The sequence below is a fragment of the Epinephelus lanceolatus genome, chromosome 11, assembly GCF_041903045.1.
Source record: "Epinephelus lanceolatus isolate andai-2023 chromosome 11, ASM4190304v1, whole genome shotgun sequence".
Taxonomy (NCBI): domain Eukaryota; kingdom Metazoa; phylum Chordata; class Actinopteri; order Perciformes; family Serranidae; genus Epinephelus; species Epinephelus lanceolatus.
Genome location: NC_135744.1, coordinates 45,497,339 through 45,522,739, shown reverse-complemented (window position 1 = coordinate 45,522,739; position 25,401 = coordinate 45,497,339). Strand labels below are relative to the sequence as shown.

At 45.0% G+C, this 25,401-nt stretch overlaps 1 protein-coding gene across 1 annotated transcript in view; it reads left to right on the top strand.

Annotated features, from left to right (window-relative positions):
• Nucleotides 1-25,401, top strand: part of LOC117269398 (A disintegrin and metalloproteinase with thrombospondin motifs 2) — a 47,411-nt gene that overhangs the window by 6,487 nt on the left and 15,523 nt on the right. The window contains exons 4-15 of the mRNA XM_078172704.1: nt 4,682-4,788; nt 8,126-8,209; nt 12,586-12,669; nt 13,213-13,366; nt 13,754-13,859; nt 14,084-14,227; nt 14,350-14,482; nt 16,678-16,791; nt 19,248-19,393; nt 19,472-19,561; nt 19,645-19,727; nt 20,118-20,251. Coding sequence (XP_078028830.1) covers nt 4,682-4,788; nt 8,126-8,209; nt 12,586-12,669; nt 13,213-13,366; nt 13,754-13,859; nt 14,084-14,227; nt 14,350-14,482; nt 16,678-16,791; nt 19,248-19,393; nt 19,472-19,561; nt 19,645-19,727; nt 20,118-20,251 — 1,379 coding nt within the window. The remainder of the gene's footprint in view (nt 1-4,681; nt 4,789-8,125; nt 8,210-12,585; nt 12,670-13,212; nt 13,367-13,753; nt 13,860-14,083; nt 14,228-14,349; nt 14,483-16,677; nt 16,792-19,247; nt 19,394-19,471; nt 19,562-19,644; nt 19,728-20,117; nt 20,252-25,401) is intronic.

The window sequence follows — 25,401 nt, the reverse complement described above, 5'->3', positions numbered from 1 at the left end:
AGTGAGGTGCTAGTCCAACATTTAATAATCGCCTCTTCATCTTCTTCTGTAGCGCTGCAAAGTAACAAAATACGGTCATGTACTGTTCTGGAGAATCATTTTGAGGTACTTGTATTTCAGTTCACTTTTATTCCAAGACACAACAGGACACACCTGTTCTCTGGTTTCCAACCAAAGTCTCCAGAAAACAGTGAAAATAAAACTTAACAACTGTTTCAATCAAATCCTGCTTTTTGACTGTTTATTATGGGATGTCCTGATCTGACCTCAAACATCGAGTAGAGATCAGACCTCAAATATCAAGTAGAGATCAGACCTCAAACATCAGGTAGATATAAACAGCTTCTGTATGTTAGACACATGACTTCATCACATGACATCACATCACTTCACATTACCTGTTAACTCTGCAGTCTGTTCCCATCACACCTCACGCTGTTCAGCTGCAGCTGACGCAAGAGATTTGTTTTCATGTCTTCATTCACATCATTAAAATCTCAGATTCAGTTGGGATGAAACAAGTTCTGCTTCCTGTCTCTGAGGATCATGTTATCTACACTCTACTGATGATGTCTGTTGGTGCTCACTGTGAACGCACCTCTCTCAGAGCTTTTTTTTTTATTTGATTGATTCGTTGGCTCTCACACCACAAACAAACCGCACCAGAGTCTGTTTGGAGACGGACCCAGATCCAGCTTTTGAAGTGGTTTTGGTTCGGTTGTTTGGTCCACACCAGGGTTCGACTGACAGCTTTCACACCAGCTCAAACAAACTGCACTAACAAGCAAACCTGACTTTGTTTTAACTGAACCAAACAGGTGAGGTGTGAACGCACCATCAAAGTATCAGTAACAGTTCATGTACTCATTCTGCTCAAATCTGATGTAACATGGACTTTAATAAGAAATTGAACGCAAGACTTTGACTTGTGACAGTCAGTGCTTCTCAAAGTGAAAGATGCTTCCTTGGTAGGACAGGACTACCAGGACAGGACACGGACGGGTGGTCGGGTCCGACAGGGTCTTGGTGAGACCTTGTGAGACCTGAACACATGTTGGAACCGGTTAGCGTGTGCCCAGGTGTGAGTCATTGAAGAGGCTCCACCTTCAATTCAGGCAAATCTCACACAAAGAATTGTGGGTACTTAATGTCTGCAGAGGATACACACATGTAAATTCTCTGAAGGAAGGACCACAGTTGAAGTGGTCGAAGGATCCTTGATGTTGGAACAGTCCTTTGATTTGATGACGGAGCCTCTTTGACACTGAGTTGAAGGATCCTTCTTTGACTCTGAGAAACATCAACAGTATTTCTGTTCTGCAGTATTTGTACTTTTTGTCTCCATGAACCAGTGAGCTGACATTCACACAGCAGCTGTGGATGGAAACAGTTTTATTTTCACAGTTTTCTGGACGTGTCGTTAAATCAGAGCTGACTGGTGTCATTTTCAGACCCGTCAGTAGATTCAGTCACATCAACATATAAAGAGTAAGAGCTTCTCTGTAATTACAGGCTGTGATATTCTGACAGGAACTCGTCAGCTTTAGAAAAGATAAAACATAGATTCAGTTGAGTCTCTGCAGCTCTCATCACAAACACTTCATGTGTTTTTTCACAGCGCAGTTCCTTTAAAATATCTGCAGGAGGAAAGAATCAAACTGAAAACAGAGAAATTGTTCCAGGAAACTTGGCAGAGACATCGGAGCTTTACAACACACACACACACACACACACACACAGAGTCAGTGGGCTGCGACGTGGCAGTCGGAGCTTCAGAGCCTCAGAGCTGTGGAGGTTTGGAGGTTTTGGAGGTTTTGGACTCGGAGCTGACGAATACTTCAGCTCCTGAATTCTTCGTCTTCTCACTCACTGAATTCTGTTTGTCTTCAAAACAACGTCAGCCAATGAGGACACAGTTTTACTTCACCTCAGTTCAACTCGTCCTGAGCCTCCGGCGGTACCCTGTGACCTCATAGGCTCTGATGTCATTTCCTCCACAGCAGATGTTTTTATAAAAACTCAGTGGTTATATAAGCACCGTCATGTTTCAAACACAGAAATATTAAATAACCAAAGAGTTGATCAGGTTCTGTGTCCAACTCCTCTGCAGCGCTCAGCAGTCTCACATCAGGACTTCATCATCATCATCATCATCATCATCAGGACACAAACCAAACAGAAATGTCAAGAAGAGAATTCAGTCAATAAAAACATCCTGGAACATGTTGAAGTTCAGACACCATGAAAAAGTCACAGATGGTTTTTAATTCTCTGAACTGTGACTCAGTCTGACAATAACATTCTAAATGAACATTTTTATAAATATAATATCTGCCCAGAGATTTATAAACAGAAGATCTGACAAACAGAAACCAACTCCTCCGTCCTCACATCGCGTTAAATCTCCAGTGTGTCAGAATATAACCAGCTGTGTTCTTGTTCCCTCAGAATGAGACGTTTTTATCCAAGCAGGTGCTCGTCTACAGAGAGCGCCATGTTGCACCACCATGTTTCTACAGTAGCCCAGAACGGACAAACCAAACACTGACTCTAGATAGAGACATTCATGTGTTCACATCAGCAGCTCCAGCACAACAAGCAGAGTCAGAAACATACTGATTGATAAGGTCAAATATCTGTCTTCAGTGTTTTTCTGGTGTGAATCAGCTGATGTCTCATTTATAAACACTGCGGACGCACAAATCAAGGCCTGAAAGAGGCGAACGTCACTTGACACGAGAAAGTTGTAATCTTTGAAAATAAAACTTGATGGGAGAAATTTTGACCCGTGCTTACTGGAGACAGGAAGCTGGTGATGCAGATGGTGAGGTGGAGCCTGAGTGTAGAAACTGTTGAATATTTTTTTGGCTTTTGTTCGTACGCACATTTTTAGTTTGGGTCCTGCACACTGTTTTATATTTGAGACCTCCTCAACAAACCAAGTTCCAACGTCCTCAAACAAGATGATAATTGAGCCATCTTGTTTTTAACATGGATTAGTTTATTGTGGTCTCACTACCACTAGATGGGACAGAAAGTGTCCACGATGGAGGACAACAGGTCTGACTGAAGCAGGATGAAACCCAGAATGTGACGTCCTCATGTGAGGACGCAGGGTCTCGGGAGGTTAAACTGTCACTCCAACATGTGACACATTAAATCTGAAGACCAGAGACGTGCCATGAGTTTGTTTGAAGTTTTTATTTGGACATTTTCTTCTTCTGTGGTTGTGACATTGTGTGCATGCTGTGACTGCTGTTGGCATGGTGAACCTGCTGTGGGATGTTTTTTTGGACGTTCCAACAGATGTTGGACCGGCGCAGCTTCTGCTGTTGTTTACTAACACATCGTCACATAATGTGGAAACTGAGAGATGATTCACATCTGGGTGCAGAGACAGAAAAGCCAAACTGAAACGTTATTTGTGCTCAGGTTCAGTGGACGACAGAGCGTTGACCTGCGTGTTTAGTCTCAGTGAGAACATGTGCTCGTGTTTCAGGGTGTTGACCCGACGTCTGTTATTTTAGATCCATGTTTAGAACATTACTGAGGAGAGCTATCTGCCCCCCCCCCCACTGAGCTCACAGCAGGGACTGAGATCAACACACAGCTGTTTCACTGTGTTTCCATCACCTTCACACTGAGGCTGTAACCAACACTGCAGCCTGTAGAGGACGCTGTCACCACGGTTCCTTCAGGGACCAATGAAAACACAGCTCCGCTCCAACATCTGACCTCAGGTCTGTTTGCAGTTAAACATTAAATGCTTCTGAGATTCGTTCTGCTTGCTGCTCACTGATTTATTTATAGCAACCAAACACCTGCAGAGGCCGACATCTGTTTCTGTCCGTCCTCAGATCAGCCATGACTCAGCTGGTTTTAACCTCTGATACATGAGACAGGGACACATGAGGACAGAGACTGCTGCAGGACACTGTCCCTGACAGTCACCGCTCATCACAGCAGCATTTACTCAACAACATCACAGATACTGAGGTCGACCGTCCCTCAGGTCACCTGAGACTTGTTAGAGTTACCTGAGACTCTTTAAGCTAGGCTTAGGTTGCCATAGTCCAACCCATGAGGTTTGCACTCCAAAAAAATGACATGATCAATCCTTTGATTTGAACGCCAAGTCTCTGAAAGTTGTCAGTGAGGTCACCTGAGAGTCAGTAAGTTCAGTTGTCCAGGTATCCATCAAGATAACAGACAACACAGAGGTGAAGTCCCTCTCCTTCTGGTCGACCACCATGAGACCTTATTTCAGAGAAAATACGTACAGTAGTCCACGGCGAGAGACAAATAACTTTTAGATCCAGTTTGAACTGTGCCATTAATCATAAAATGAATAATAACTGTCAAATTAAAATATAATTTTCGCAGTTTGTCATGGTATCATTTAGTTTAGTGATCTCCAGTGAGTGAGTGAACATCATACGTGTCATTTATAGCATGATTCAAACAGGATCTAAAATTCTTTGTCTCTATGGACTGCCATAAATATTTGTCCAAAATAAGGTCCCTAGGAGGTTGCCTGAGGGCGCGAGAATTCACCTCTGTATAAAACTAAAATCTAATGTTAGTAAGTGATGAAAATGAGCCACTGTGTGAGCTGAACAGAAGGAGTCCCCTCATTCCTCTGAGTGTAACTAACTGAGATCTGTCCTCTGTTTGTCTGCAGGTCCTCTTTTAGGTCCTCTGATCCTGGAACAGAACATCCTGTGGTCCGGATCCGGATCAGCTCGACGACGGCGCTACATTGAAGAGGCTGAACTGTTTAACATCGAGGTCAGTCGTCTGTTTGAGATGGAGGCTGATGATCTGTTTGAGATGGAGGATGATAATATGTGTGTGAGATGGAGGATGATGATCTGTCTGAGATGGAGGATGATGATCTGTTTGAGATGGAGGATGATGATCTGTCTGAGATGGAGGATGATGATCTGTCTGAGATGGAGGATGATGATCTGTTTGAGATGGAGGCTGATGATCTGTTTGAGATGGAGGATGGAGGATGGAGGCTGATGATCTGTTTGAGATGGAGGATGGAGGATGGAGGATGATGATCTGTCTGAGATGGAGGATGATGAACTGTTTGAGATGGAGGATGATGATCTGTTTGAGATGGAGGATGATGATCTGTTTGAGATGGAGGCTGATGATCTGTTTGAGATGGAGGATGGAGGATGGAGGCTGATGATCTGTTTGAGATGGAGGATGGAGGATGGAGGATGATGAACTGTTTGAGATGGAGGATGATGATCTGTTTGAGATGGAGGATGATGATCTGTTTGAGATGGAGGATGATGAACTGTTTGAGATGGAGGATGGAGGATGGAGGCTGATGATCTGTTTGAGATGGAGGATGGAGGATGGAGGATGATGAACTGTTTGAGATGGAGGATGATGATCTGTTTGAGATGGAGGATGATGATCTGTTTGAGATGGAGGATGATGAACTGTTTGAGATGGAGGATGATGATCTGTTTGAGATGGAGGATGATGATCTGTTTGAGATGGAGGATGATGAACTGTTTGAGATGGAGGATGATGATCTGTTTGAGATGGAGGATGATGAACTGTTTGAGATGGAGGATGATGAACTGTTTGAGATGGAGGATGATGATCTGTTTGAGATGGAGGATGATGATCTGTTTGAGATGGAGGCTGATGATCTGTTTGAGATGGAGGATGGAGGATGATGATCTGTTTGAGATGGAGGATGGAGGATGGAGGATGATGATCTGTTTGAGATGGAGGATGATGAACTGTCTGAGATGGAGGCTGATGATCTGTTTGAGATGGAGGATGATGATCTGTCTGAGATGGAGGATGATGATCTGTTTGAGATGGAGGATGATGATCTGTTTGAGATGGAGGATGGAGGATGGAGGCTGATGATCTGTTTGAGACGGAGGATGGAGGATGGAGAATGATGATCTGTCTGAGATGGAGGATGATGATCTGTCTGAGATGGAGGATGATGATCTGTTTGAGATGGAGGATGGTGATCTGTCTGAGATTGAGGATGATGAACTGTTTGAGATGGAGGATGATGATCTGTCTGAGATGGAGGATGATGATCTGTTTGAGATGGAGGATGATGATCTGTCTGAGATGGAGGATGATGATCTGTTTGAGATGGAGGATGATGATCTGTCTGAGATGGAGGATGATGATCTGTCTGAGATGGAGGATGATGATCTGTTTGAGATGGAGGCTGATGATCTGTCTGAGATGGAGGATGGAGGATGGAGGATGATGATCTGTCTGAGATGGAGGATGATGATCTGTTTGAGATGGAGGATGATGATCTGTCTGAGATGGAGGATGGAGGATGGAGGATGATGATCTGTTTGAGATGGAGGATGATGATCTGTTTGAGATGGAGGATGATGATCTGTTTGAGATGGAGGATGATGATCTGTCTGAGATGGAGGATGATGAACTGTTTGAGATGGAGGATGATGATCTGTTTGAGATGGAGGATGATGATCTGTCTGAGATGGAGGATGATGAACTGTCTGAGATGGAGGATGATGATCTGTTTGAGATGGAGGATGATGATCTGTTTGAGATGGAGGATGGAGGATGGAGGATGATGATCTGTCTGAGATGGAGGATGATGATCTGTTTGAGATGGAGGATGATGATCTGTCTGAGATGGAGGATGGAGGATGATGATCTGTTTGAGATGGAGGATGGAGGATGGAGGATGATGATCTGTCTGAGATGGAGGATGATGATCTGTTTGAGATGGAGGATGATGATCTGTCTGAGATGGAGGATGGAGGATGGAGGATGATGATCTGTTTGAGATGGAGGATGATGATCTGTTTGAGATGGAGGATGATGATCTGTTTGAGATGGAGGATGATGATCTGTCTGAGATGGAGGATGATGATCTGTTTGAGATGGAGGATGATGATCTGTTTGAGATGGAGGATGGAGGATGGAGGATGATGATCTGTCTGAGATGGAGGATGGAGGATGGAGGATGATGATCTGTTTGAGATGGAGGATGATGATCTGTTTGAGATGGAGGATGATGATCTGTCTGAGATGGAGGATGATGAACTGTCTGAGATGGAGGATGATGATCTGTTTGAGATGGAGGATGATGATCTGTCTGAGATGGAGGATGATGATCTGTTTGAGATGGAGGATGGAGGATGGAGGATGATGATCTGTCTGAGATGGAGGATGGAGGATGGAGGATGATGATCTGTTTGAGATGGAGGATGATGATCTGTTTGAGATGGAGGATGATGATCTGTTTGAGATGGAGGATGATGATCTGTCTGAGATGGAGGATGATGAACTGTTTGAGATGGAGGATGATGATCTGTTTGAGATGGAGGATGATGATCTGTCTGAGATGGAGGATGATGAACTGTCTGAGATGGAGGATGATGATCTGTTTGAGATGGAGGATGATGATCTGTCTGAGATGGAGGATGATGAACTGTCTGAGATGGAGGATGATGATCTGTTTGAGATGGAGGATGATGATCTGTTTGAGATGGAGGATGATGATCTGTCTGAGATGGAGGATGATGATCTGTTTGAGATGGAGGATGGAGGATGGAGGATGATGATCTGTCTGAGATGGAGGATGGAGGATGGAGGATGATGATCTGTTTGAGATGGAGGATGATGATCTGTTTGAGATGGAGGATGATGATCTGTTTGAGATGGAGGATGATGATCTGTCTGAGATGGAGGATGATGAACTGTTTGAGATGGAGGATGATGATCTGTTTGAGATGGAGGATGATGATCTGTCTGAGATGGAGGATGATGAACTGTCTGAGATGGAGGATGATGATCTGTTTGAGATGGAGGATGATGATCTGTTTGAGATGGAGGATGATGATCTGTCTGAGATGGAGGATGATGATCTGTTTGAGATGGAGGATGGAGGATGGAGGATGATGATCTGTTTGAGATGGAGGATGGAGGATGGAGGATGATGATCTGTCTGAGATGGAGGATGATGAACTGTTTGAGATGGAGGATGATGATCTGTCTGAGATGGAGGATGATGATCTGTCTGAGATGGAGGATGATGATCTGTCTGAGAATGTTTTAACCTCCCTGTTGCTGCTGTCTTTTCCTTCTCCAGGTTCTGTTAGCTGTGGATTATTCTGTCCTTCTTTTCCACGGCCGAGACCACATTCAGAAATATCTCCTGACACTCATGAACATCGTAAGTCAAGACATACACACAGATTTTTGATTGAAGGGTTAATGTAGATGATGATGATGCCTCAGTGATGAAGAGTGGAGGTTTTATCAGCTGCTGAAAGGTAAACTCAAAGAGAAGCTGATCATCTCCACATTCACAAAAACTCTGGATGGTCAAACTCCCATCATCCCCCTGGTGATGAGCTGGTCGACTGTTTGACCACCAGGACACAGTCTCTGATCCAAACAAGTTCTCACCCCAACTCATCAAATACAGCTGCTTTCTTACTGGACTTAAACATCAAAATATGACATTATACATATTCTCCTGAGTCAGGTTGGGATGTTCTTTTCAAAATAAACTTCCATTATCACAGGAAATTAACAGGTTCATACATGCGTACAGTCTTTTTCAAAATAAACTTAAAATAAATCTGGTTGTTACTGACGTAATGTCACGTCATGAGATATATATCATGTGACATATATATCATTAGCATAGCATGCTACACAAACTAGCACACTATGTTGTTATTAAAATAACTCCACTGATTTTTACTTTCACGCAGGAAATGAACAGTGACCTCTTGAGTCAAAGTCCGGAGTTTGTTTGACCTGCCGACCTCATACAGACTTGTTCTGTCTTTATACTATGGTAGTTGCTTGCAGATCTGCAGCGTATCATACTGTCACAGTGCATGACTGTCTCTCAGTGCGTCTGTGTCTGACGCCGACATCCACTGACAAAGTGGTGGTAATTAAAGAGTTTGGTTGTTCCCGACAGAGTCAAACATAGCTGCCCAGTGCGTATCATACCGCCATGAAATGCGCCTTTGTGCATTGGTACCTGACACTGATGTCGCTGACAAAGCGGCCTTATTTGATGAGGAAGGAGTAAGAACTGACCGCTGATCCTGCTCCCTGGTGTAAAGTTTCTCAGCTTTCCCTCAACAGAAACAGTGTGAAACTCAGCTGTATCGAATATGTCCTCTACATGGTCTGCCTGTTTTATAAAAGGGGAACCACTGCCTGTGAGTTCATGGGCTCTGACCCCGACCCCCTGTGTGACAGTGGACCTGGACACCTTCAGAGCTCAGGATGAATTAATTCACTTCTGTCAGTTTACAATGATATTTTGACACCCTCCATGACCAGACACAGAGATCCATCTATTATCATTGTAAGTGCTAATATCGTAGGCAACTAGACTTGCTTGCGTTTCTTGAAGACATTTCGTCTCTCATCCAAGAAGCTTCTTCAGTCCTAAATGACTGGTACGGAGTTGCAGGCTTTAAACCCTGTGTGGGTGGGAACCCTTGCAGAGTTGTAGGGGTCACGTGAGCTCTTAGTTTCAGAGTCGTTAAGGTCACAATGTGAGTCATTAGCCCACCTGGCCACCATGTGAGTCGTTAGGGGCAGGTGGGAACAGGGGTGAATGGGTGTAAAGTGATCTGGGGAGGGATCCCAAGACTGCATTGTAGGTGGATAATAAGTGGTGTCATAAGCCACCACCTCTGTTTAACAATGGTCGTTCCAGCTTAACGTAGATGACATCAGATGTTGAACCACCTCAACATGAAGGAGCAGCAGCTCTACTCTGAGCTCCCTCCAGATGTCTGACTCCTCCCCCTATCTCTAAGGCTGAGCCCAGACACCCTACAGAGGAAACTCATTTCAGACGCTTGTATCTGTGACCTCATTCTTTCAGTCACTACCCAGAGCTCATGACCATAGGTGAGGGTTGGGAAGCAGATGGACCAGGAAATCAAAAGCTTTGCCTTCTGGCTCAGCTCCCTCTGAACCACGGTGGTCCAGTGCAGTGCACACATCACTGCAGATGCCGCACTAAACCACCGATCCATCTCACATTCTGTTCTATTTCCACTCATGAACAAAACCCTGAGATATTCGAGCTCCTTTCAATTCAATTCAATTTTATTTATAAAGCCCAATATCACAAATCACAATTTGCCTCACAGGGCTTTACAGCATACGACATCCCTCTGTCCTTATGACCCTCACAGCTGATCAGGAAAAACTCCCCAAAAAAACCTCTTTAACGGGGAAAAAAACGGTAGAAACCTCAGGAAGAGCAACTGAGGAGGGATCCCTCTTCCAGGACGGACAGACGTGCAATAGATGTCGTACAGAACAGATCAACATAATAAATTAACAGTAATCCGTATGACACAATGAGACAGAGAGAGAGAGAGAGAGAGAGAGAGAGAGAGAGACAGAGAGAGAGAGAGAGAGAGATGCAGGTAATGACAGTAGCTTACAACAACATTATTGAAAGTAATAATATTATAGTTATAGTTCTGGCTACTGTGGTACAATATGTTGAAAGTATGTATTAATATCTGGCAGTATACATGTGTGACAATAATCATATGTGTATAATAACAGTAGAAGTATGACTAATGACTAATGATGGCAGCAGCAGCAGGAGGCATCTGGCAGGACCACGGCAGCAGCACAACCACACACGTCACGCTGTCCAGGCACCGCTGTGATATGAGTTAATCTGAGAGACAGTGGAGCACAAAGGCTCCGGAGAAGAAGCCGAGTTAGTGACATCCAGAATGGCCGAGTTAGCAAGATGCAGTAATAGAATACGAGAGAGAGAGAGAGAGAGAGAAGGTGCCCGGTGTATTATAGGGGGGTCCTCCGGCAGACTAGGCCTAAGTCAGCCTAACTAGGGGCTGGTACAGGGCAAGCCTGAGCCAGCCCTAACTATAAGCTTTATCAAAGAGGAAAGTCTTAAGTCTAGTCTTAAATGTGGAGACGGTGTCTGCCTCCCGGACCGTAACAGGAAGATGATTCCACAGGAGAGGAGCCTGATAGCTGAAGGCTCTGGCTCCTGATCTACTTTTGGAGACTTTAGGGACCACGAGTAACCCTGCGTTCTCAGAGCGCAGTGTTCTGGTGGGATAATATGGCACTATGAGCTCTCTAAGATATGATGGAGCTTGACCATTTAGAGCTTTATAAGTTAACAGTAGGATTTTAAATTCAATTCTGGATTTTACAGGGAGCCAGTGCAGAGAAGCTAAAACAGGAGAAATATGATCTCGTTTCTTAGTTCCTGTTAGTACACGTGCTGCTGCATTCTGAATTAGCTGGAGAGTTTTTAAGGACTTACTAGAGCTACCTGATAATAGAGAGTTACAGTAATCCAGCCTTGAGGTAACAAAAGCGTGGACCAATTTTTCTGCATCTTTTCAGGTCAGGATAGGCCTAATTTTCACAATATTACGCAGATGAAAAAATGCAGTCTGTGAGGTTTGTTTTAAATGAGAATTAAAAGACAAATCTTGATCAAATATTACTCCAAGGTTTCGAGGCCTTTGCCTGAGGCAGTAACTCCCCCCAAACCCAGAGGGATGTGAGGCTTTAATATTCTCTTGCTCATCGTTCCCTTGAGTTTTTGCTTCCTCTGCCACAGAAGCTGCAGTCCTTATGGACTTTTTACCTGTCTGACTCAGGTGTCTCCTGGTCTTTCATACTGAGAGACCTTTCTTCTTAAGTCATATGACTTTATCGACTACTTTAGTCCTCTTGTGTTGCCACCACATCAGAGAGCTTCTGGATGTGACCCATGGGTAACAGGAAAAGTTCTTGCAGTTTTGGCTCAGGTGCAGCTCAGCTGGATTCATAGTGGACTCTTGATCCTCTCTTTGATTTAGGGTCAGCCACTGTTTTGTTTGGGATCAGTCTGACCAGGCCCATGGGTCAAAGGTCACCCCTCAGGCACTCACCTTTGAGACCTACCAAGTTTGGTCCTAGGACAGGGCCCTAATTTACCTCCTGTGGTCATAACAAGTGAATCGCTCTGCATCTGGTCTCTCAGCTGGAACCAGTTTACCACAGTGACCTTTCCATGATTTGGTGCTGCACGTAACAGGAAACCCCTCTGCCACAATTATGTGGTGCCCCCAGAAAGTTCCAGGAGGTTAATCCTAAAAAGAAATGTAGAATTCAGAGTTTGTTTAGAAAAGATGGTCAGATGAATCGATGGATTAACTTAACTTAATGATAACCTGATCATGTACTTTTCAGGGACTTCTCTTTGATGCATTCAGACCGACACCATGATGCGCCTGCACGGAAAACAAATCATACGTCAATTCCTTTATTCATTTTGCTTCCAGGCTACTAAATGCTGATAGTATCTAAGCCACCAGTGGGGTCATAGCTCCTGTTGTAGCAGCCCATTGATCTGTGCACTTACTGTCACTGACATGTTGATGTCTGATGTCTGCTGTTAGCTTACGTATTTATTTATTCTATTTACATGGATGGGATCGGCTATAGAAATTAACTGCTCTTTTGGGAGTAATAAAATATTCTTAATCTGAATCTGAGTCATATTTACAGCAGCACGTCTGTCTGTACCAGGTTAATGAGATCTATCAGGATCATTCTCTGGGTGCCAACGTCAACATTGTCCTGGTCAGGATCATCATGTTGTCTCCATCAAAGGTAGGAAACACTGAATCTGTTTCAAAGCTACTGATGGTTTCTTTATTCAGGATGGACTTGTGTACTGCTTTGTGCTCTGTGGGCCCTCCTGTAGAACCGGCTTATAGAAGTCCATGTCGTGAGATGTCAGGGGGTTTTCTGTTTAAACCAAGAGCAGTTTGGCTTTAGTTAGCTTTAGACTGATCACGTAATTAATCCTGATTTCATATAACCAGCTCTGTGACAGTTCAGAGATAAAGAGGGTCAGGAAGGCGGTGTTTGCTGAACATTAAACATTGTCAAAATACTTGTAAACTCTCTGGTTACTACTGTTATCCATCCTGAGGTAAAACCCACTTTTCAGTGTTTGGTTTAGAGATAAGTGGTTTTTGTAGCTAGTTTTATGTCCCTTTGGTTGTCCATGCTGTGTGGTACCTCTGTGTTTAACAGAAAACATAAATCCTGCATTAACGCCCCGGGGAATCTGTGCAAGAACAAATTCTGTTCTTTAAAGGTTTGCTCTCCGTTACGCATCAGAGTGTTCGTAAAATTTCCCTCCATCAGTCCCAGGAGCTGATCTCTGTGGGGAACCCCCAGAAGAGTCTGGAGAATGTCTGTGGATGGTCGTATCTCCAGCACAAGGAGACGAGTCATGCCGAGCAGCACGACCACACCATCTACCTGACCAGGCAGGAGTTCGGCCCCTCCGGCATGCAGGGTACTACTGCTAATACCTCCACTAATACTGCAAGTACTACTCCTACTACTACTGCTACTATTACTGCTACTACTGTCTACCTGACCAGGCAAAAGTTTGGTCTTCTGGCACGCAGGGTACTACTGCTAATACTGCAAGTACTATTACTACCACCATCTACCTGACATGGCAGGAGTTTTCCCAGTGGGGCATGCAGGATACTACATATAGTACCACTAACACCACCTGCCTGATCAGGACAGAGTTTGGCTGCTTTGGCATGCAGGATTCTGCCTCTAGTAGTACCAGTACTAATACAAGTACTACTACTAACACCAACCACCTGAGCAGGCCCTGATCTCTGACCCCTGACCTCGGGCCTTTTAACCTTTTGACCTGTCTCTGCAGGGTACGCTCCAGTTACAGGAATGTGTCACTTGCATCGGAGTTGCGTCCTCGTCTTTGAAGATGGGTTTTCTTCAGCGTTTGTAGCTGCCCACGAAACAGGACACGTGTGAGAATTACAAACATACACACTTATTGACACTACACCACAACTACTACACAACCAAACACAAATTCACCACAACATCAGAATGACTCTCAGGTGTGGAAACAATGATGGCTGACTCCCAGGTGTCCACGCAGAGACCATAATGACTTCTGAGTGTCCAGGTAGAGACAATAACAGACTGACCTGTATCATCACCTGTCCATCAATCTGTCTGTCTGTCTCAGGTTAGGGATGGAGCATGACGGTGAAGCAAATGACTGTGCTGATGATGTGCCGGTGGGCAGCATCATGTCTCCGCGGGTTCAAGCCACCTTCCATCGATACCACTGGTCCCGCTGCAGCTGGAGGGAGCTGCACCAGTACCTGCAGTGAGTACTACACATATAGCTAACACATGTAACTACTGTAAACTACAGAAACACTTAAGTCTGTTCAGCGGTAACAGCCTGTCTGTCTGTCTGTCTGCCTGCCTGCCTGCCTATCTTTTCAGTACCTACGACTGTCTCCGTGACGACCCGTTCCACCATGATTGGCCAGCTCAGCCTCAGTTGCCGGGGTTTCAGTACTCCATGGACCAACAGTGTCGCTTCGACTTCGGACCAGGATACAGCCTCTGTACTGCGGTACGTCTGTCTGTCTGTCTGTCTGTCTGTGTGCCCCCACATCATCTAATTAGAGGTGACCTTTGACCTCTTGCACTGTGACCTTTACCGTTTTCAGTGACACTGCGAGCATGGTTTCTATAGCAACAACTGCTGCAGGTGAGTCCCCTCCTCTTCTTAAAGAGTTCCATGCCTCCGGTCCGGTGATAGACACCACCAGAGGCATCATGTTGTCAGGTTGTCCATCCATACTTACATCCATCTCATTCTCATGACCACAATATCTCAGGTGCACACTGAGGGACTTTCCTCAAATTTGGCATGAACGTCCACTTGGACTCGGCAATGAACTGATCAGATTTTGGTGGTCATGGGTCAAAGGTCAAGGTAACTGTGACCTTGCGTCCATCTCATTCACATAAACATGTTATCTCAAGAAGACCTCGAGAGGATTTCTTAAAATCTGACACAAACGTCCACAACTGAAGAATAAACTGATTAGAATTTGGTGGTCAAAGGTCAGTGTGACCTCAGACAATATGTTTTTGTCCATAACTGAAGAATCCATACACTAATTATGATGAAACTTGACACAAATGTCTAACAGGATAAAATAACGAAGGTCAAAAGGTCAAAGGTCAACTTGACTGTGACATCATCATGTTTTAACGTCATATCTCAGGAACAGAAGGGGAGACATTTGGTCAGATACTGAATTGGTGACTCTAATCTTGAAACTGTGCTGATTGTATAGATCTTCTGTGTGTGAAGCATCCATGTTTTCACTGACATGGATGGAGACTGTCAGAGACACTGGACTGGTGGGCGGAGTCATACAACCACAGGGTGGGCTGGTGGGCGGAGTCATACAACCACAGGGTGGACTGGTGGGCGGAGTCATACAACCACAGAGTGGACTGGTGGGCGGAGTCATACAACCACAGGGTGGACTGGTGGGCGGAGTCATACAACCACAGGGTGGACTGGTGGGAGGAGTCATACAGCCACAGGGTGGACTGGTGGGAGGAGTCATACAACCACAGGGTGGACTGGTGGGAGGAGTCATACAACCACAGGGTGGACTGGTGGGCGGAGTCATACAACCACAGGGTGGACTGGTGGGAGGACTCATACAACCACAGGGTGGACTGGTGGGCGGAGTCATACAACCACAGAGTGGACTGGTGGGCGGAGTCATACAACCACAGGGTGGACTGGTGGGCGGAGTCATACAGCCACAGGGTGGACTGGTAGGCGGAGTCATACAACCACAGGGTGGACTGGTGGGCGGAGTCATACAGCCACAGGGTGGACTGGTGGGCGGAGTCATACAACCACAGGGTGGACTGGTGGGCGGAGTCATACAACCACAGGGTGGACTGGTGGGCGGAGTCATACAACCACAGGGTGGACTGGTGGGCGGAGTCATACAACCACAGGGTGGGCTGGTGGGCGGAGTCATACAACCACAGGGTGGACTGGTGGGCGGAGTCATACAGCCATGGGGTGGACAGTGATTATAGTCTAGACAGTATAGACAGTTTTTGACAGTATAGACAGTTTTTGACAGTATTTAACACGTGTTAAACTTGATTTGATTTGAGGTTGTAGAAATAACCGTAGTCTCTGAGTGATGCAGGACAGATTTAAATCCTGAATGAAATAAACAACAGATCCAGTTTTCAGATTTTAAAAATAGTGCTGCTTTAAACTGAAGCAGGAGCGCCTGAGTTTTGCGTCGTGTGCAGATGTGACCTGCTGATGTGTTTTTGGGTTGGAGGCCAACACCACATCTGTTGGAGATGTTAGCTGAGATGTTTGATGACCTCACACAGAAAACTGCGCTCTTTAATCTGATGACGTCGTCTGTTCTGGGACTTTCCAACATTTCAACATGATGGGAAAATGATTTTTGCTTTAATCATTAAGCTTGTTTGAGTTTTCTCTCGCAGGGCTGTGATGTCGTGTTGCTGTTGAATCATTCTTCAGTTATGTGCTGATGATTTTTCTCTCGTCTCAGACTGAAGGAGGCAGAATCAGTTTATTACAACTTAAAAACATGTTTCCTCTTTGGTTAACGTTTCTCTCCCTGCTGTTGGAGTTCTCCTGGTTCTGTTTTATTCTGATGGTTTATATTTTAACATGTTCGTGTGATCTGTGTGTGTGTGTGATCTGTGTGTGTGTGTGTGTGTGTGTGTGTGTGTGTTTGTCTCCAGTATCCGACCCTTGACCCCTGTAAACAGCTGTGGTGCAGCGACTACCACAACCCCTTCTACTGTAAGACCAAGAAAGGTCCACCGCTGGACGGGACAAAGTGTGGACCTGGAAAGGTGAGGACACGTTCAGGTCAGACGCTCGCTAGTAGACAGAAAGTTTGTCCCCGAGTTTGTCAACAAAGTCAGAAAAGAGAACCTTCACATGAACCAGTGAGTGGAGACGTGTCAGTCACTGGTTCCCAACTGGTCCAGACTCTCCTCAGTCATCAGTTCAGGGTCCACAGTTTAATTTACTCAGCATCATACTTGTGTTTGGACATGTCTTCTAGATAGCCATAGCAGGAAACAGCACTTCAAAATAAAAGCTCTGCCATAAATTCACTGTACTTTAAAATAAAGTATGATTTTACAAACCTGACACATTCACCTGTGGTCCATTCAGAACAGACCTGGGACCGACTTTTAGACTGCCACCCAACAGTTGGGAACCAGTGGCCTAAAGGATGAATGTGTGTCCATCATGTTGGTCTGAACTGAGACACGTCACCATCTGTTGGACAGACTGTGGTTCATCCTTAATGTTCCCTCCAGGATGAACTGTAAGAACTTTACTGATCCTCTGACGTTACATCTAGCGCCATCATCAGGTCAACAGGTGAACGTGTCCTGTACTTTGACTCCTGACCAGATGCCTGCAGAACATTTCAGCCTGTTCTGACACCCAACTCATCAAATACCACCGCTTAGTCAGGACGTCACCGCCAGACACCGACACTGAGACACACCAGGTGGCAGCAGGTTCTGACACTGAGGACAGGTGACGTAGTTAAAAGAGTGAGAAAGTCTCAATGTGGCAGGTGGGAGTCGGGGTGGACGGGTCAAACAAACTCTAGTCTTTCACCAGGAGCCTGCTGTTCATTTCCTCTGAAACCAAAAGTCAAGTTATTCTAATAACAACGTAGCGTGCTGGGCTGGTGACCGTGACATTAAGTTGGTAACAAACTGACTTATTTTAAACCAAACCATGATGAGGTTTTATAAATCTAACCACCTGCTTTGGCTGCTCAAACTTCAGGAAATAAACTAAAGACAAAGTGTTTAACCTACATACTGAGTTTATTTTGAAAAAGCCTGTCTGCATCTAATGAACATAAACCGGCACGCCGACCCTGAATGTCAGAACCTGTCGCAGGTGGTTACCTGACGTGTCATATTCTGATGTGTAGGACTTCTGATAAAGCGTCAGTGTTTGATGAGTTGGGATGAGAACATGTTGAACATTCAGCTGTGTTTACTGATAATTAGCAAATGTTAGCATGCTAACGTGCTAGACTGATGCTGGGACTCAAATCACATCCTTCCATCAGTACACTTCAGTGCAGTACACTATGTTCACTATGTACTTCTTGCATGGTGCAGTAATTTCAACAGGGTAGTGTTGTCTCAAATTGCGCACTGATGTTTTGCACTTATGGAAAGTGATGACGGCTTTTTTTAACTGCCGCTTCTTCTTCACTGTCTTCTTTTTAAATTTCAAACAGACGGTGGAGCATTATCGCCAACATTTGATCGCTATCTCTGCCCACACATAAACCCAACTTACGCCACAACGTCAATGCTGATTAAAATGTGCCACCATAGCTAGGAACAAGTTAGCTAGCTAACAAATGCTAACATTAGCTAGTCAGTTAATGTTAGCCCTCGCATTAAGAACTGGACCATCGTATTTACAGTACTGACACAGTCTCAGTTCAAAGTCGTCGAATACCAGAGCATGGTCATTGACTTCAGGCATCAGACACCAACAAAAAAGCTGTCCTTTCATGTCGACATGTTACATGGCTGTTTGCCACTCCTCTGTGCGGAACAGAACAGCCTGTCCGATGATGCTGCTGCATTTTACAAATATTTAAAACTTGTTCAGCATCTGACTTCAGATCTGAAACTGAAACCTTCTGCAGTGAAGACGACAAATGTAACTACACCCGTAGATCATACAGCATACGCCACGACACCTGTAACATCAACACCCGATGATAAAATGTGCCGCTGTTAGCTAGCTAACAAGCTAACATTAGCATTACCGTTTGGTACCAGATAATGGCAGAATTATTGATCTGATAAACAACCTGACGGCTTCGATCTGACAGCAGCTCAGTGAGGATGAAAATACACAGTACATTAGTACAAAACTTCAGTGTTCACCATGGTACTCTGACATGTCACAAGTTTGAAATGTGTTTGTGGCCCCGCCCCTTCCTCCAACATGGCGACCAATGAGGGTGAGAAGTGTCCAACCTTCACACTGAACTTTTTAACCATTAAAAATCAAGCCTAAGCGCAGAAGGATCTGATTTCAGAAGCAGCGAGAAGTGGTGAACTTTGCTCCTGCTAAACATTAGCATGTTAGCATCTAGCTCAGAGCACCGCTCTGTCTCAGTACAGCCTCACAGAGATGCTAACATGGCTGCAGACTGGCTGTCCTTATGCTAAGCTAGGCTAACCACCTCCTGAAACCAGCTCCGTGATGAACTTCTTTGCGTCTCCATGGTAACCATGTCTCGTTGCAGCACTGTTTTAAAGGTTTCTGCATGAAGCTGACCCCCGACATGCTGAGACAGGACGGCAACTGGGGATCATGGAGTCCTTTTGGCGGCTGCTCCAGGTCCTGCGGGGGCGGGGTCAAGTTTCGGGCCCGGCGCTGCGACAGCCCAGCGTGAGTGAGCTCTGAGTCGTCTGTGATGTCATCCATCAGAAGCACCAATCAGAGAGACTAACCTGTTGTTGTTCTCAGTCCAGCCAACGGGGGGCGTACCTGCTTTGGAAACAACTACGAGTTTCAACTGTGCAACAAAGAAGAGTGTCCGCCGCTGACTGACTTCAGGTCAGTAGATCTGCTGTTCACTGTGTCATCTGTGTTTACTGACTGACTTCAGGTCAGTTGACGTTGTGTTGTTTGTCTTTCAGAGAGGATCAGTGTAACGTCTGGAATCCGTTCTTGGAACATGAAGGACACAAACATCACTGGCTGCCGTATGAACACCCTGACCGTAAATACACACTCACTGCACACACTGTAGATACACACACACACACACACACACACACACACACAGTTTTCCAAACTGACAGATTAGATAAAAGAAGTTTCCTCTGCTCTGTGTGTGTGTGTGTGTGTGTTCACATGTTAAAGTCATCAGTCAGGAATCTGTTATTGGAGGGAAACTTGTGGCCTCTCGTCTCTTTAACTCTTTAATGTCTGAAAATATTCAGATTTCCTTCTCTTTAAACTCCCAATGTTCCACCTTAAATGTTCCATGCTCAGTATCTGTGTATGATAAATGAAGACCTTGTATTGATGTGTGTCTTTGTATCTGTATCTGTATCTGTCTGTGTGTGTGTGTGTGTGTGTGTGCGTGTGTGTGTGTGTGTGCGTGCAGCTGATGAGCGTTGTCGTCTGTTCTGTCAGTCCAAGGAGACGGCCGCCGTGGTTTCCATGAACAGAATGGTGCATGATGGGACGCCGTGTTCATACGGCGATGCCCACAGTGTCTGCGTCCGAGGAGAGTGTGAGGTCTTTATTTTGTTTCAGTTTCTCATGTTTTCTTCTTAAGTCTCATTATATTAACCTCCTGAGACCCTGCGTCCTCATGAGGACGTCTCATTCTGGGTTTCATCCTGTTTCACTCAGACCTGTTGTCCTCCATTCGTGGACACTCTCTGTCCCACCTAGTGGTAGTGAGACCACAATACACTATTCCATGTAAAAACAAGATGGCTGCCATCTCTGCCAAGACAGTTTGCAGCTGATCCTGAAACAGAAGTAGACAAAACCTGATCAGAGTTTATGGTTCAAACTTTATTTATGATAAATAATGTTTGTAGTTTGGTATGACGACAAATTTAAGATAAGACGTTGTTAATAAGGAAGGACTCATCTGAGGACACTGGGACTTTATTATCGGCTCGTTTGAGGACACTGGGACTTTATTATCGGCTCGTTTGAGGACACTGGGACTTTGTTGTCATCTTGTTTGAGGACACTGGGACTTTATTATCGGCTCGTTTGAGGACACTGGGACTTTGTTGTCATCTTGTTTGAGGACACTGGGACTTTATTATGGACAGACACTTCAGTGAAATGAAAACAGGAAACAGAATTTCTGGGTATCAGGAGGTTAATTTTATTGTATAGGTAAAAAAAAGTAAAACTATATTAAAATGTTGTTTATTTATTTACTTTTATGAAATGTTTTTATGTTTAATTCCATCTCATTTTCTGTCACAATGTCCTCTGTCCCTGCAGCAGAGCACTGTGTTTAAACAACAGTCTCAGTACAGACGTTATTCCGTATGATCTGATCTAAGGTCAGAATTCAAACTAACTTTATTGTCGTAGTGTGTCGACACAAACAGGAAGTGGAATCAGTTCTCAGTGGTTCTCAGTGTAAACTCAGTTGACAGCTCATGTAAACAGTTTGTGTGTTTGGACTTCAGGTTTATATTTTAGAGTTTCTTAGAGTTTAATGACTGAGTGTTGGTTTATGGAAGCAGGGGACGACTGAGGACCACACAGGAGACATGGACACGTCTCATGTCAACATTACACTGTCCATTTGTCCTCCAACATCTCACCAATATCTTTAGTTTAACCACCAGCAGTAAAGACGGAGTGCAGTTCCTCTTCAGATTAAAAATCTTTTTTTCAAAAATGTCCTGGTTGAGACACCAGACACACAGACAGACAGACACACAGACAGACAGACAGACACACAGACAGACACACAGACACACAGACAGACAGACAGACAGACAGACAGACACACAGACAGACAGACAGACAGACAGACAGACAGACAGACACACAGACAGACAGACACACAGACACACAGACAGACAGACAGACAGACAGACAGACAGACAGACACACAGACACACAGACAGACAGACACACAGACAGACAGACACACAGACACACAGACAGACAGACAGACAGACAGACAGACAGACAGACACACAGACACACAGACAGACAGACACACAGACAGACAGACAGACAGACACACAGACACACAGACAGACAGACAGACAGATAGACAGACGGCAACATGAAGACATAAAATCACTTGTTCGTCCTCTAGAACCTCTAGTGTCTACCAGTTACTGACTTTCACCCAGGAGGCCTGTGTTCACTTCCTGTAAGATTGTAAAGCCAAACCCTGTTCTTTATTCCTAAAACCAACCACGTGCGTGTGTTGGCTAAACGTAACCACGTGCGTGTGTTGGCTAAACGTAACCATGTGTGTGTGTGTTGGATAAACGTAACCACGTGTGTGTGTTGGCTAAACGTAACCACGTGTGTGTGTGTTGGCTAAACGTAACCACGTGCGTGTGTGTTGGATAAACGTAACCATGTGTGTGTGTTGGCTAAACGTAACCGTGTGTGTGTTGGCTAAACGTAATCACGTGTGTGTTGGCTAAACGTAACCACGTGTGTGTGTGTGTGTGTGTTGGCTAAACGTAACCACGTGTGTGTGTGTGTGTGTGTTGGCTAAACGTAACCACGTGTGTGTGTGTTGGCTAAACGTAACCACGTGTGTGTGTGTTGGATAAACGTAACCATGTGTGTGTGTTGGCTAAATGTAACCGTGTGTGTGTTAGCTAAACGTAATCACGTGTGTGTGTCGGCTAAATGTAACCACGTGTGTGTGTTGGCTAAACGTAACCACATGTGTGTGTCAGCTGAACGTAACCACGTGTGTGTGTCGGCTAGACTTGAACACGTGTGTGTGTTGGCTAAACGTAACCACATGTGTGTGTCCGCTAAACTTAAACACGTGTGTGTGTTGGCTAAACGTAACCATGTGTGTGTGTCGGCTAAATGTAACCACGTGTGTGTGTTGGCTAAATGTAACCACGTGTGTGTGTCGGCTAAATGTAACCACGTGTGTGTGTCGGCTAAACGTAACCACGTGTGTGTGTCGGCTAAACTTAAACACGTGTGTGTGTGTGTTGGCTAAACGTAACCATATATGTGTGTCAGCTGAACTTAAACACGTGTGTGTGTCGGCTAAACGTAACCATGTGTGTGTGTCGGCTAAACTTAAACACGTGTGTGTGTCGGCTAAACCTTACCACGTGTGTGTGTCGGCTAAATGTAACCACGTGCATGTGTTGGCTAAACGTAACCACGTCTGTGTGTGTGTCGGGTAAATGTAACCACATGTGTGTGTTGGCTAAACTTAAACACGTGTGTGTGTGTTGGCTAAACGTAATCACGTGTGCGTGTCGGCTAAACGTAACCACGTGTGTGTGTTTTGGCTAAACGTAACCACGTGTGTGTGTTAGCTAAACTTAAACACGTGTATGTGTTGGCTAAACGTAAACACGTGTGTGTGTCGGCTAAATGTAACCACGTGTGTGTGTGTTGGCTAAACGTAACCACGTGTGTGTGTCGGCTAAACTTAAACACGTGTGTGTGTTGGCTTAACGTAACCACGTGTGTGTGTCGGCTAAACGTAACCACGTGTGTGTGTCGGCTAAACGTAACCACGTGTGTGTGTGTTGGCTAAATGTAAACACGTGTGTGTGTCGGCTAAACGTAACCACGTGTGTGTGTTGGCTAAACGTAAACACGTGTGTGTGTGTTGGCTAAACTTAAACACGTGTGTGTGTCGGCTAAACCTTACCACGTGTGTGTGTCGGCTAAATGTAACCACGTGTGTGTGTTGGCTAAACGTAACCACGTGTGTGTGTGTGTCGGGTAAATGTAACCACGTGTGTGTGTTGGCTAAACTTAAACACGTGTGTGTGTTGGCTAAACGTAACCACGTGTGTGTGTCGGCTAAACGTAACCACGTGTGTGTGTGTGTGTTGGCTAAACGTAATCACGTGTGCGTGTCGGCTAAACGTAACCACGTGTGTGTGTGTTGGCTAAACGTAACCACGTGTGTGTGTCGGCTAAACTTAAACACGTCTGTGTGTTGGCTAAATGTAACCACATGTGTGTGTCGGCTAAACGTAACCACGTGTGTGTGTGTTGGCTAAACGTAACCACGTGTGTGTGTCGGCTAAACTTAAACACGTGTGTGTGTTGGCTAAACGTAACCACGTGTGTGTGTCGGCTAAACGTAACTACGTGTGTGTGTGTCGGCTAAACGTAACCACGTGTGTGTGTCGGCTAAACGTAAACACGTGTGTGTGTGTGTCGGCTAAACGTAAACACGTGTGTGTGTTGGCTAAAACGTAAACACGTGTGTGTGTGTGTGTTGGCTAAATATAACCATGTGTGTTTGTCGGCTAAACGTAACCACGTGTGTGTGTGTTGGCTAAACGTAACCACATGTGTGTGTCGGCTAAACGTAAACACGTGTGTGTTTGTTGGCTAAACGTAACCATGTGTGTGTGTCGGCTAAACTTAAACACGTGTGTGTATTGGCTAAACAAAACCACGTATGTGTGTCGGCTGAACTTAAACACGTGTGTGTGTCGGCTAAACGTAACCACGTGTGTGTGTCGGCTAAACGTAACCACGTGTGTGTGTCGGCTAAACGTAACCACGTTTGTGTGTGTTGGATAAACGTGAACACGTGTGTGTGTGTCGGCTAAACGTAACCACATGTGTGTCGGCTAAACTTAAACACGTGTGTGTGTTGGATAAACATAACCACGTGTGTGTGTGTTGGCTAAACGTAACCATGTGTGTGTGTGTTGGATAAACGTAACCACGTGTGTGTGTTGGCTAAACGTAACCACGTGTGTGTGTGTTGGCTAAACGTAACCACGTGTGTGTGTGTTGGATAAACGTAACCATGTGTGTGTGTTGGCTAAACGTAACCGTGTGTGTGTTGGCTAAACGTAATCACATGTGTGTTGGCTAAACATAACCACGTGTGTGTGTGTGTGTGTTGGCTAAACGTAACCACGTGTGTGTGTGTTGGATAAACATAACCATGTGTGTGTGTTGGCTAAATGTAACCGTGTGTGTGTTGGCTAAATGTAATCACGTGTGTGTGTTGGCTAAATGTAACCACGTGTGTGTGTTGGCTAAACGTAACCACATGTGTGTCAGCTGAACGTAACCACGTGTGTGTGTCGGCTAAACTTAAACACGTGTGTGTGTTGGCTAAACGTAACCACATGTGTGTGTCCGCTAAACTTAAACACGTGTGTGTGTTGGCTAAACGTAACCATGTGTGTGTGTCGGCTAAATGTAACCACGTGTGTGTGTTTTGGCTAAACGTAACCACGTGTGTGTGTGTGTCGGGTAAATGTAACCACGTGTGTGTGTCGGCTAAACTTAAACACGTGTGTGTGTTGGCTAAACGTAACCACGTGTGTGTGTCAGCTAAATTTAAACACGTGTGTGTGTTGGCTAAACGTAACCACGTGTGTGTGTCGGCTAAATGTAACCACGTGTGTGTGTCGGCTAAATGTAACCACGTGTGTGTGTCGGCTAAACGTAACCACGTGTGTGTGTCGGCTAAACGTAACCACGTTTGTGTGTGTCGGCTAAACGTAAACACGTGTGTGTGTGTTGGCTAAACGTAAACACGTGTGTGTGTGTGTTGGATAAACGTAACCATGTGTGTGTGTTGGCTAAACGTAACCACGTGTGTGTGTGTTGGCTAAACTTAAACACGTGTGTGTGTCGGCTAAACCTTACCACGTGTGTGTGTCGGCTAAATGTAACCACGTGTGTTTGTTGGCTAAACGTAACCACGT